Raw genomic sequence first — 14,354 nt, 5'->3', positions numbered from 1 at the left:
CAGCTCCCTCCACTCAGCCAATCAGGAAATTAGTTTCAGGCGGCGAAAAGGTTTCCAATCTGCGGTCCGCTGAACCACCAAGACGATCGTCATTGGTAATGGCAAAAATATAAACAGACTGTGTGCAAAAAACGGAAGAAACAGTTGCTTTATCGTTTCTGTTCTTCAATAATAATAAAAAACGTAGTCTCCAAATCTTTATAATTCAGGTTTATAATGTTTTATTTCATTTAGGAATAGCATTCTGGTGAGGAAAACCCAAACATTTTGTTGGTTTAGGGATAGTCATGTTTTCATATATTGAGTCTAAAAAATAATCTGTAACCTACGGAAGACAATTAAAGCCACATGAGAAAATATGTTGGGAGGTGACCAAGTGTACTAAAAAGTATCTCAGAATTTTGAGAAAAAACTGAACTCAACATTTTGTTTGACTTTTGGTCAGATCCAAAAATTGTTTTTTCTCATGTGGCCCTAGTCCTCCTCATTAATAGGAATCAGCCTGTATCTACCAAGTGCTTTTAATTATGGCAAGCAACATAAAGAGAGAAATACCAAGAAGCTGACATCAGTGTCCACAATGATACAGCCCTGTCCGCTTTGTGAATACCCCGTTATGATCCAATCCTAGGTCTTATCTACAAAAAATCAAACACACCCCTCACATGGGGATTTGACATAAGTAAAAAATAACTCAAATTGCCAAACCTCTTCTTACGGTTTTATTTTAGCTGAGTAACTCCACACTAGAAAAAACAAAAAACGAACAATATTTTATTGCCTACCAATAATTACCCATTAATGTACCAGTGTTGGAATTAAAAACCTGATAGGAAACATTATTTATCTCTAAAGGAGTTCATTTTATTTACATTTGTTTTTCTTTGGCCATTTGGCAGTGACAATAAACTGCCCCCACAACATGGATATATGATCACCTTATAAAGTTAATGTAGAAAACATTTGAGCATAGTCAACAGACATGTAGCCTCATTATCATTCATTTACAGTCGTGTTTGTGTCCAGCAAATTCTACAGTCTACAATGAAACAAGTAAATTAAATCTTTGAGCCTGAAAGCCTAAACAATATGCTGAGAGAAAGACTGTATTGCTACCCATTTTCTGTTGTGACAGTATACTTACCTGACTATTCCATTTTTTATTGATTAAATAATTTATATCAATGATTTTGTAATGTAGACTTTAGTTTAGGAATTTATGAAATTCATAATTACCACTTTTAGTAAATGAGTACTGCTGCCCATAACAATTGACTTCAACATGACCTTTTAAGCCCTCATACAAAACATAAAAAATCACAAAAATATCATTTTGTGAAAACAGCACTAGGAAATCTTTTTCCTCCCTTATACGTTATAAAGTCTACATTTAAATGTTCAAGTGTTCATTGTATTAATCAAAACAGTCTGTGTTATCATTAGAGTGAAACTAAGAAAACCTAGTTTGTAAGAACCTGATTCCTGATCATGGGTAAGACTGAAACATCAGATCAAGTCAACAATACTGACTTTCAACAAATCCGTTTCCCTGATAGCTGTTTAAGTCTAGCTGATGTGCAATTTATACAATATTAAGCTCTTTCTTACTGAGGAAATACAGCAGACTGAAAAATAAACCTGAAATAATTAACAGATTCATCAAACAGCATTGGTATCTACACTCAGGGAAAGATACCTTCCTTTGGCTGCACGGCAGAAATATAAAGCTAGTTGGCAACACTGGACTGGCTCCCTGATTGAACCTTTGAAATGTTGTGCATGCACATTTGAACAATGCCTGTACGTCGTAACTGTCCTTTGCATCACAGTCCAACAAAAAGCACCAAACACTGAAGACGCTAATCCTCCTGCTCAGAAGCTGCCTACTCCGCTCATGTTGGAGACGTCTCCTGAACAGGAACTCCGACGGTTTCAACGTGCAGCAGCGAGACAGAGGGGGTCCTGTCCTCTGCTGGAGCATGCAGGTCCTGCTGGGACGAGGTAAACATCAGAAATATATTAGACAAAAGGTTACATGATTAAATAAAGATGTGCAAATAACACATTCATAAAGCAAAGTCTAATAGATTCAGCAATAATAGATTGAGCCCCTATATGTCTACTGAGTTAATAAAGCAACTGCCTCGTAAAGGAATTAAGCCTAATGCTGGCTTGAGTCCCTAAATGTCGTTACCAGAGGTTTTCAAACTGGGAGGCCGGTCTTTTAAGGGATGCTGAATACTGATTTAACAGAGACTAAAAGGAAAAGGAAAAACATTATAATCAATCAACGTTTATTTATATAGCCTAATATCACAATGTATCACAACATGTGTCTTAGGGGACTTCACAGTTTGTACAGAATACATTCATAGATGCATTCGTTTTCCATGGATCATATAATATAGCCTTAATGTGTTGGATTAAGGAGGTAGGTCAGAGGCACAGTAGTTTTAAGGACAGATTTTTTTATGTAAGTAATGTAGCCTGATGTTATTCCAAACAGCAATATTAAGTTATCTTGGCTCACAGTATCAGAATTTGTAAACCCCTGGTCTAATCTGACTAAGATGTTACAAATGGCAATTAAACAATTATTAACTCAATGTACTTTTTGAAATGGAATTCCACTTCTTTATTGATTTCTTCAGATTTTAGATATCATCAAATTCATTTATCAGTAGGTCATGGTATTTTGGTTAAAATTGATATTCCACTTCACTTAGTACATTATGTGTGTTACATTTTAACAAACTTAAGAGGTATGGTGTGGCAGCAGAAACCCAGGATATGAAAATACAGCTATACATTTTATCCAAAGGTTACTGGCTGAACATTCACAATATGGATCGTAAAAACACAAACACATGGAAGTGAGGAATTAAAATATGAACTAGTTATTAAATACTTATTTACCAATTTATGTCGCCTGTGAATATTCACCATCCCATTTTTGCATGGGCAAAGCTGAAGCATTAAAAAATAAACAGGGTACTTTGAGAGTTAGAAAGCAGTATTTTTCCAAACTCAGACATTATTAATTTAATTAAGTTTTCAAGTAGTTAAACCACTCACTTGGACATCAGTCTGTGCACGCGGCCTTCCTTTTGGCTGAGAGCGAGCTGCCGCACGATCTTTGCTGAGTTGCTCTGGAGGAGGTACTACATTCCCTCTCAGAGGTTTAGATTTCGCTGGAGATTCAGCGGGTTTAGATTCTGTTTTGGTCGTGTTAGCAGCAGCATTGCTAGCACTCTCTCCTTCCATCTCTTGTGTCTCCGTCTGGTTTTCTGACTCAGCAGAGACAATCTGCTCCGGCTCACTCTGCACAGTATCTGCCTCATCCTCGCTGTAGGGAGGCTCGTCTGCGTGAAGTGTTTCCACAACCTCTATGGCTGGCTCCTCCCTGGGTCTTTGGGGCCGCCTCTGACCAACCTGGTTCCCTCCACCATTAGCGGGAGCAGCTCGGAGCCTCAGGGCAGGTTGTGGTGCGTCCCCGCCCGCTAAGTAGTCCCCGCCTGCTAAGTAGTCCCCGCCCTCGATCTGCTGGATTCGAGGCTGCTGCTGTTGCTCCAGCTGTGGAGGAAGGGGATCCCTGCGAGGTCGGCGGAAAGGAGCAGCGATGCCATACTGGAAGGCTGCCTGCACACTTCCATACATGCAAACCTGTAGATTTGATTAATATGTATCAGTATAGAGAAACATTTATTTTATGGGGGTCAGTGTGTCAACACTCCTTACCACAATGGCAAGCACGATGATGAGGAGAACTGGGATCTGCAGGGTAATCGGTAGATCTTTGAGGAGGGCAACAAGAAACTCACTGATACCCTGCCCGATGTGCTTCAGCGGCTCCGTGATCAAGGTCGTGACGGTAACTGCAATCGCCTAAACAGAGAGGAAAATGTCACTATTTCCACACCAATATACAGTGGGGCAAAAAAGTATTTAGTCAGCCACCAATTGTGCAAGTTCTCCCACTCAAAAAGATGAGAGAGAACTGTCATTTTCATCCTAGGTATACCTCAACTATGAGAGACAAAATGAGAAGGAAAAAAAAATCCAGAAAATCACATGACAGAGGTCAAGGTTTTCACACACTGTTGCTGGTATTTTGGCCCATTCCTCCATGCAGATCTCCTCTAGAGCAGGGGTTCCCAACCCCCGGTCCGCGGACCGGTACCGGGCCGCGGAGGTGTTACTGCCGGGCCGCGAAATAGCTGTGAGTTTATCGTAATATTTGCAGAATTATAAATATATAAAAATATTTTATCAAAACATATTACATTTTTTTTTAAATCTTCGCACCTATAACAGTCATATTATTTCATCCAAAACATACAAAATAAATCAAAATTGGTTAGCATAAGGTCTCAGCCTCTCGTGCGCAGAGAAAGTTACCGGTGCGCCAATAGGAAGTGGAGCACACAGGAGACAACCGTTTCATCGCAGACTGTTATGTTTATGTGGGGAAATGGCAGTGCATACATTATTGGAGATATATTTCGAACTCAGACTTCATTTTAAGGACATCGCGGCTATGGGTGTAGAGCTATATTTTTATTTGTAAAACCTCCTTCCCTTCATGAAATGGCTGCAGCATCAGGGGGCAGCCTCTGAGAAGTGCAGCACCAGCGCGTGCAGCACCAGCGCGTGCAGCACCAGCGCGTGCAGCACCAGCGCGTACACACCGCCTTCACTGTGTTCCTCACTGCAGGCTGCTACGTTTCAACCACACACACCTCTACACACACATCGAACGGCCCGATTATTCCCCCTATTACTCGTTGTATGAAGGAAATGTCCAGTCACTAAGGCACATGATGTGTGTGTATGCGCTCTGCTCAGCTCCGCTGTGTGTGTGTATGTTCGGTGTGTTTGTGTGTGTCCAACAACGGCATTTGTTTTCAAATGACCATGAACAGTAATTTACACACATCTGGCCAACTCCATAGGTTATTATGGCTGGCAAACAAGTCCAGAGGTCTCACTGACATTTCAGTTATATCAGTATATTCCAATCTTTATTCCAGACTCAAGGTCCATATCACATACAAAAAGACAAAACACACATCAATAAATAAGATAAAAAGCTAAACACAAAACACAGTATGTGTACAGTGGTCCTAATTTGTTTTAATTGTATCCTGGTTTTAAACGTTGTCAATATGTTTTGGATGCATATTGTTCTATTATTTGTTCAGGCTGTTACATACAATTAGCCACTGTTGTCACCTATATTAGGCTATATTATATTAATATTTGTAAAGCGGTCTTAATTTTTTGTTTTGATTGTATCCTGGTTTTAAACGTTGTTAATATGTTTTGGATGCATATTGGTATTTCTTCAGGCTGTTAAATACAATTAGCCCCTGTTGCCACCTGCTGGTGAGTAAATATTCAAATCAGTTAAAATTGACAACCAGTCCGCAATTTTTTTTTGATGTATCTGCCGGTCCTTGGCACAATAAAGGTTGGGAACCCCTGCTCTAGAGCAGTGATGTTTTGGGGCTGTCGCTGGGCAACACGGACTTTCAACTCCCTCCAAAGATTTTCTATGGGGTTGAGATCTGGAGACTGGCTAGGCCACTCCAGGACCTTGAAATGCTTCTTACGAAGCCACTCCTTCGTTGCCCGGGCGGTGTGTTTGGGATCATTGTCATGCTGAAAGACCCAGACACGTTTCATCTTCAATGCCCTTGCTGATGGAAGGAGGTTGTCACTCAAAATCTCACGATACATGGCCCCATTCATTTCCTTTACACCAGGGGTCGGCAACAGGCGGACCGCGGTCCGGACCCGGACCCAGACCTCTACGGACCCGGACCTATAATCAATACATTAATAGGGGATTTTTCGGCGCCTCCCGCTTTTTTAACGCTGATTTGGGTGACTTGTGTAATTCGTGGAGAACCGAAGAGTTTTCGTTTGGGGGGAGGGGGTGGGGGGGGAGTCCGTCCGTCCGTCAGTCCGACTGACGGACAACTTCTCACTTCAAAAAAGAAGAAGAAATCTAGACCGCAAAAATAATTAAACAAGCGAGTACCTGTTTTTCCTGGCCAAGGACAGGTTCCTTGAACACAGCACGAGCGTAACGTGTCTTCACGTGGTAGCCTATATGTCTCGTCTGAAAGGAGTGCTGACAGAGAGCACCGGAACGCCGTTCCAGCCCTTCAAATATTGCAGTACCCATAAGGAGCCGTAGCTACACATGCCGTAGTGTTTGCGTGGCTGTGTCTTTAGTTGTAAGCACAGTGGCGATCTGTTGTTATTAGCATCTGGTTAGCTAGCTATGCTAACGAATTTAAAGAGCTTTTATACAACCAGGTGGAAGAGATCTCTCTCCTGAGAGGCTCAAATAACCTCAGCTCAGTGAGGTTAAGGCACACATTGATATGATCATTATAGTTATTGAGACTAAATGAAAAACAGGTATAAAATACTATATGACAGTAACAAAAAAGTTGTTAAAAATAACAAGAATAGAGTTTAAAAGGGGAGTGATTTGTAAAATATCCACAAAAAAAATCAGCTGACAGTTCTGTTTCATATGGGTGTTTAGATGTATCCATAGATCTCTTCATTTTGCTCTCAAAGTGCACCAGATTGATGCTTTTAACTTCAATATTAAAAAAATAATAATCTTCCCGGGGGTGCATGCCCCCGGACCCCCCTAGAGGAGGTTAGGTCCCCCCCCCACTTAAATCATGTTCACATGGATAGGATATTAAATACATTTGCACACCTCTTGTGTCCATGTCTTTCTGTTTTGGTGGTCATGCCACAACCGTGCTCGTGCATGCATACGTGAGTCATGGTGAGATATCTGGATTAAGAGGTTGCTTTTTCTTTGCACAGCATGAAAGAAAGGCCAAATGAATGGGCTGTGATTTTAGTATTTTTAAGCAGAGGTTGAGTTCAATAATTTGTACGACCCTCGGAGGATGTTGTAAAAATTGAAAGGAAAAAGGTTCCCCACCCCTGCTGTAAATAATAATAAAAACCCTTGATTTATAACTTAACATCTCTGTCTCCTATTGATCTGAGTATATTATAAAGAACAGCCAGTTAATTGAAGCATTATAGCACAGGCCTTTGTCAGATGGTATATTACGCTGTTTTTTTCCTGCTTCGAATAGTTCTCTCTTTTTTCACCATACCTGTGTTTGCATCACTGTAACCAATGAGCACCTGCATGTGTGTATGAGAATGGCCCTGACTCCATGTCAGCCCAGATTTACAAACTCCTGGCAGGACAAGCTCAAGCTCAATTCTCGCACTGAATTTAAAAAAAGTGAGTGAGGGACTGCAATATAAGAAGAAAAGAAAGAGAAACTTTAAAACTGTTCAATTGCTATGATGTGTAAAGACTAAAGACTGATATTGTTCTATAATCGGCTGAAACTGTTAAGTCATGATGTGAAACGGTTAACAAAGAAAAAGTGAAACTCAAGCTGCTGCTACACTTTATTTTATTTATCTAAAATTAAGCACTTTTAAGATGCACAATTTTCAAAAGCTATTTTATTTATTTTCTCTATTTTATTTGTAAATGCAGCCCGAGAGGAACATTACACATATCCACAGTATTTACTGTATATCTGTAGAGTTCAATGTTAATTGACAATAAATGTTGTTGTTTTTTTTAATTGTACTTTCTTTATTTGATTGGCAGTCAGTTGTTGATTACATGCAGACGTTGATAAAGCTACAGGCTACTTCAATATATATCACACTAATTCATAAAGCAACTTAGACATTTTGATGTTCCGGACCTTTGCATGGGGAGATTTTCTCTAACTGGACCTCGTTGAATTTTAGTTGATTACCCCTGCTTTACACGGATCAGTCGTCCTGGTCCCTTTGCAGAAAAACAGCCCCAAAGCATGATGTTTCCACCCCCATGTTTCACAGTGGGTATGGTGTTCTTTGGATGCAACTCAGCATTCTTTCTCCTCCAAACACGTCTAGTTGAGTTTTTACCAAAAAGTTCTATTTTGGTTTCATCTGACCATATGACATTCTCCCAATCCTCTTCTGGATCATCTAAATGCTCTCTAGCAAACTTCAGACGGGCCTGGACATGTACTGGCTTAAGCAGGGGGACACGTCTGGCACTGCAGGATTTGAGTCCCTGGTGGCGTAGTGTGTTACTGATGGTAGCCTTTGTTACTTTGGTCCCAGCTCTCTGCAGGTCATTGACTTGGTCCCCCCGTGTGGTTCTGGGATTTTTGCTCACCGTTCTTGTGATCATTTTGACCCCACGGGGTGAGATCTTGCGTGGAGCCCCAGATCGAGGAAGATTATCAGTGGTCTTGTATGTCTTCCATTTTCTAATAATTGCTCCCACAGTTGATTTCTTCACACCAAGCTGCTGACCTATTGCAGATTCAGTCTTCCCAGCCTGGTGCAGGTCTAGAATTGTGTTTCTGGTGTCCTTTGACAGCTCTTTGGTCTTGGCCATAGTGGAGTTTGGAGTGTGACTGTTTGAGGTTGTGGACAGGTGTCTTTTATACTGATAATGAGTTCGAACAGGTGCCATTAATACAGTTAACAAGTGGAGGACAGAGGAGGCTCTTAAAGAAGAAGTTACAGGTCTGTGAGAGCCAGAAATCTTGTTTGTTTGTAGGTGACCAAATACTTATTTTACCGAGGAATTTACCAATTAATTCATTAAAAATCCTACAATGTGATTTCCTGGATTCTTTCCCCCCATTCTGTCTCTCATAGTTGAAGTTCTCCCACTTTTTAAGTGGGAGAACTTGCACAATTGGTGGCTGACTAAATACTTTTTTGCCCCACTGTAGATATTCAAAACCAATAGAAGACTCTCGATTGTTAAATGGGAACATATTTATAAGACAGAGTAAAATGCTTTATATTCTTCCTCAATTATTGCCTTAAAACAACAATGCAACATTTTGGCTCTTTTATGTTTTGATGTATTAAAACATAGGTAACATTTATTGTCACAAGGTGTGTTCTTAGACTGGAAACACATACATGCTATTACAGTGAAATACCTTGGTTGGAGGTACCAGCAGAATGGGGTTGACCAGAAGGACTTCATAGTATTTCTTACAGGGGTCATCTTGAAGAGTCAAGGTGCTTCTGAAGAACTCTGTTGAAAAACAATTGAAGACATTAGAGGTAGTTAGGAAATTAACTGAAGTTCAATTCGGGGATTCAAGCTTCTTTCTTTAAATCTTGGTATCCATAGTATTAGAGTGCCTCCTGTCGACAAAAATCTACCGTCAAACATCAGTTTAAAACAGGGGTGGGGAACCTTTTTCCTCTCAAGGGCCATTTCAATGTTATCAACATCCTCCGAGGGCCGTACAAATTATTGACCTCTGCTTAAAAAACTAAAATCACAGCCCATTAATTTCGCCTTTCTTTCATGCTGTGCAAAGAAAAAGCAACCTCTTAATCCAGATATCTCACCATGACTCGCATAGGCATGACCACCAAAACAGAAAGATATGGACACAAGATGTGTGCAAATGTATTTAGTTTCATATCCATGTGGAAATGATTTAAGTGGTGGGGGACCTAACCTCCTCTAGGGGGGTCCGGAAGGTTTTTTTTTTTAAATGTTGAAGTTAAAAGCATCAATCTGGTGCACTTTGAGAGCAACATTAAGAGATCTATGGATACATCTCTCAACAGGCCAGATGAAACAGAACTGCAAGCAGATTTATTTTTCTTTATGGATATTTTACAAATCACTCTCCTTTCAAACTGTATTATTTTTATTTTTTATTTTACTGTCATATAGCATTTTATATAGTAGTTTACTTTATTCTCTTATTTTTTTATAACTATAATGATGGCCGAGGCTATATACAGGACCGTCCTGTACACAGCTCTCTGAAATGGCTATATACAGGACGGTCCTGCACAGAAGCCCTGAAATGGCTATATACAGGACGGTCCTGTATATAAGGTCTCTGAAATGGCTATACAGGACCGTCCTGTATACAAGCTCCGAAATGGCTATATACAGGACCGTCCTGTATATAGCCATTTCAGAGAGCTGTTTACAGGACGGTCCTGTATATAGTCATTTCAGAGACCTTATATACAGGACCGTCCTGTATATAGCCATTTCAGAGAGCTGTTTACAGGACGGTCCTGTATATAGTCATTTGGCGTTGTGTACAGGACGGTCCTGTATATAGTCATTTGGCATTGTGTACAGGACGGTCCTGTATATAGTCATTTGGCATTGTGTACAGGACGGTCCTGTATATAGTCATTTGGCGTTGTGTACAGGACGGTCCTGTATATAGTCATTTGGCATTGTGTACAGGACGGTCCTGTATATAGTCATTTGGCGTTGTGTACAGGACGGTCCTGTATATAGTCATTTGGCATTGTGTACAGGACGGTCCTGTATATAGTCATTTGGCGTTGTGTACAGGACGGTCCTGTATATAGTCATTGGCATTGTGTACAGGACGGTCCTGTATATAGTCATTTGGCATTGTGTACAGGACGGTCCTGTATATAGTCATTTGGCATTGTGTACAGGACGGTCCTGTATATAGTCATTTGGCGTTGTGTACAGGACGGTCCTGTATATAGCCACTCCCTATAATGATCATATAAAGATGTGCCTTTACCTCACCGGTTGGAGAAAAAGCTTCTTATATTCGTTAGCATAGCTAGCTAACCAGATGCTAATAACAACAAAGTTATTGACTGTATGATCAGTATGACAGATGAGCAGATCGCCACTGGGCTTACAACTAAAGACACAGCCACGCAAAAACTGCAGCATGTGTACGGCTCCTTATGGGTTCTGCCATTTTTGAAGTGCCGGAGCGGCGTTCTGGTGCTCTCCGGCAGAACTACACCCCTGTCAGACGAGACATATACCACGTGATGACACGTTAGGCTCGTGTTGTGTTCAAGGACCCTGGCCTTGGCCAGGAAAAACAGGCACTCGCTTGTTTAATTCTTTTGCGGTCTAGATTTCTTAAAATGTTTTCTTTTTTGCGTGTGTTTATAAATTACCTCGAGGGCCGTATCTAATTGTCTCGCGGGCCGTATACGGCCCGGGGGCCGGAGGTTCCCCACCCCTGGTTTAAAAGATACTCACCTGATGGTAACTCGTTTTCATAGTTTCAAATTATTCCATTAATAGCCTCAATGGCTTTTAAATAAACTTCAACGTTGTTAAAGAACCGATACTGTCATAGAAGCATAGACACTATCATTATTTATTCTTCATGCTATTGCTGTGCAGTGGAAACCATGCATTTTCAAATATATGAACACTTGTAATCACCTTTCAAGCTGTCACTCCAGTCAAATTTCTTAATTCCAGTGCACTTTTCATAGTTCTCCATCTTCACTTGGTTTCTTTGGTGGTCAGCAAAGGCAATCTGAAAAAACAAATTTAAAAAACAGCAGTATTACAAACCTGCCAAAAGAAAGAAAAGCGGTATTGAATGGCAGCTTAACACAAGCAATGGAACTTCACCTTGTACAGATAGAGCCAGTTCCAGACAAGACTGACGAGGAAGCAGACAGCGAACAGCCGCCTGAACTGAACAAACCAGGACACCATGGACCACAGCTGAGTGCATATGATGGCCACCATCACCAGCACACAGAGGCACACCTGGAATAAACAGAGAGAACAGAACAGAACGTGAATAGTTACACAAGATGGGGAAAATATACAGAAAATATGCAACTAAAGCATTTTAAAAGTACTCAGACATTAATAATTTGCATTTTAAGGCTACATTAACCAGTTACTTTGCAACACATGATCCAATATCACATAAGACACAAGCAAAAAGTATTTAAGGCTCCACTTATTTTAAAGCCCTAATTCTGAACAGTGACTATTTTTTTATAATTATAATAATAATACATAATTAAAGGATTTTCAACTCATAGACAAAGATTTCAGATGAATAAATGAGCTTACTTTTAATACTGTGTCAAGCTCCACACCAAAGCTGTCTTCAAAATGCCACGTCCATGCCTCGTAGTCATGTGGTCTGAGATCGACCAGTATCTGACTGATGGCGTTGTCCAGAGCGCCGGTTCTCCAGCTGTCCTCGCCCTCCAGGAGAGCCTGAATCTCTGTCATGGCTTGGGTGGACATTATGATTTTGGCATCATAAAAGACTTCTGCTGAGTCACTGGGCTAGGGAGGAACCGGGACAGGTAGCATTGTCAAATGAGGGCCACAAGATGATTGCAAAAAAAGCTTGGGTCAATTTAAGTTTGGCAAAGACCTATTTAAAGTCACATGACGAAGCGTTAACATTTGAAAAGACCACCTACCAGACCAACTCTTAGTATTTCCTTCCGGAGTCTAGTGAGGAATCGTTTGAAAACTGGATTGCATGTAGGCTGCTGTGAGATGACCGATATTTTCTTCTTCAGTTCTTCAATCTGAATGAAAGCAAAGCACACCATTTGTAGATCTCTACTTATCCATGAAGGAATCATATCTCATTCCCATATGAAGGTTCAGATTGAAACCAAAGGACAATCAGCAGGGCAGGACTTTTTGTTTTCACGAGAAATGGAATTAGTAAATTACAATTAAAAAAGAATAACCTATCTGTTCAGGCGGTACCGCAGCTTCAGGACAAAAACCACCAGACAGTTTCATCCCACAAGCCATGAAACGAAGAATATTTGTATTGTTGTTTTTTATATATATATTTTGTATGTCTTATAAATTGCACTGTTGAGGAACCTGCGATCTAAGTTGTTCATACATTACATAATTACATATGTTATGACAATAAACCTTGAATCTTGAATCAGTTTTCAAAAAGGCACAATAAGTAGGATTTGGTGGTTGGTTGTAGTTTGTAACCTACCTACTGTAGAACACAGTTTTCGGGGGGGTTTCGAAATGAACGTCATTGTGCACTTCAAGCCCTTGGCCGAATTTGGCATCATAGCTCGAGTGATACCATTGCAAAATAGTCTCTAGCTTATGTATGAGTCTATTACAGCACATCGTTTTCAGCTAAATACTTTTTTAAAACTGTTATATATGATGTATTTGTGAAATTGCCAAACACAGAAAGCATACATACATAGACCCTCACATACAATAAAGGGAGTAAAAGAGACCATTCTACCAGGAAAATACTTGAACTAAAGCAGAGTTAAATCAGTGAATTCCTATAGGTAAAACAAAATAGTGTATAACTATTCTATGCTATCTCTAAAAACTATGTGAGAAAACGTACATGAATTAACTCGTGAATACACACAAAATCTTAATCCAACATTATTTCCTTTTAAAACGTGTTTTCTTTGTTTTTCTGTTGCATTAACACAAATATTGATTTACAAGTACTTGTTTTTATTCAGACCTTATCTGCAGAAACACTGGTTGCCCTGGTGTAGCTGTAGATACTTAACAGAACTGTTAACACATGCCAACATTCTCTGACCACCAACCTCTCTCTTCAGATCCACCACTTGTGTGTTGCACGACGTCAGCTCCTCCTGGTTGGAGTCCCGAGTAAACTCTCTCCTCTTGGTTGGCACATTTTCATAGTTTGCAGGCTGCAAGGCATACACACACTCGAATATTAACTGTCACAATATCAACATAGCTTAAGGGCCTTCAAGCCAGTTTTTAACAATAAACGTTAACCAACCTCTGCAGGCTGCCTCATCGTTTTTGTGCTTGCATCGTAGTTGAGCATATCAAAAGGATCTATCCAGTCGTTGTCCGCCTCCTGTGCCGAGTCAGACAGAAACAGGCTGACAACCAGGACCATGAGGAGCATCCCGGCACTACGGGGGGTATCTGCTAACTATATGACAGAATATCCAGAAAGACTTCCTGGAAAGTGAAAGCAAATGCAGGTGGCTTACTTTACCCTGTGCTCAAGCTAACGTCACTAAACAACGTTACTTAACAAGCTAATGGTGAAAACTGCTTTGATAATTCAGAGCCAGCGATTCAAACTGAGCGAAGAAGATACTTTGATATTCGATAGCTATAATAAAACGATGTATATATTTAATACTTTCTACTCGAACAACACCATAACAGCTAGGCATTACACCAACAAACTGTCAGAGCCGCTTTACGGTACAAGCATCTCAGTCTGACGCAACTTACGTGCGTTGCAAAGGCTCAAGGGAAATGTAGTTAGTTGTAGTTTCAGAGAAAAGGGCGAAAAGTCCTGCATCAAAAATAATACTCATGTAAGTGCACAAGTATAATAAACCAAATGAAGTCCTAATTAAATATATAAAAGTAAAGTTTAGGATGTGAAGAAAGGAGTAAGGAATAATTAAAAGTCTGTGTTTGTTTTATTACATTATTTTCATTTTCAATTTGCGCTGGGGACGCTTTT

General features: G+C 40.2%; 1 protein-coding gene across 2 annotated transcripts; it reads right to left on the bottom strand.

The window, feature by feature from the left end:
• Positions 1-204: 204 nt before the first annotated feature.
• On the bottom strand, positions 205-14,089 carry clcc1 (chloride channel CLIC-like 1). Of its 2 annotated transcripts, none has more exons than XM_034230014.1 (10): positions 13,647-14,089; positions 13,444-13,551; positions 12,304-12,414; positions 11,942-12,163; positions 11,486-11,626; positions 11,291-11,387; positions 9,021-9,118; positions 3,739-3,885; positions 3,076-3,663; positions 205-1,991 (listed from the first exon to the last, which is right to left on the bottom strand). In XM_034230014.1, exons 1-10 carry the CDS (start codon positions 13,776-13,778, stop codon positions 1,893-1,895), a joined length of 1,743 nt encoding a protein of 580 aa, XP_034085905.1. In that variant the 5' UTR covers positions 13,779-14,089; the 3' UTR covers positions 205-1,892. The 2 variants fall into 2 exon arrangements, with proteins under 2 accessions (XP_034085905.1, XP_034085906.1); XM_034230015.1 differs by having other exon boundaries at positions 205-1,988.
• Between the last annotated feature and the right edge of the window lie 265 nt (positions 14,090-14,354).

Source organism: Gymnodraco acuticeps, unplaced genomic scaffold (genome assembly GCF_902827175.1).
Source record: "Gymnodraco acuticeps unplaced genomic scaffold, fGymAcu1.1, whole genome shotgun sequence".
In the NCBI taxonomy this organism is placed as follows: domain Eukaryota; kingdom Metazoa; phylum Chordata; class Actinopteri; order Perciformes; family Bathydraconidae; genus Gymnodraco; species Gymnodraco acuticeps.
The sequence above is the reverse complement of the archived record's forward strand: the minus strand, read 5'-3'. Positions and strand labels throughout refer to the sequence as shown.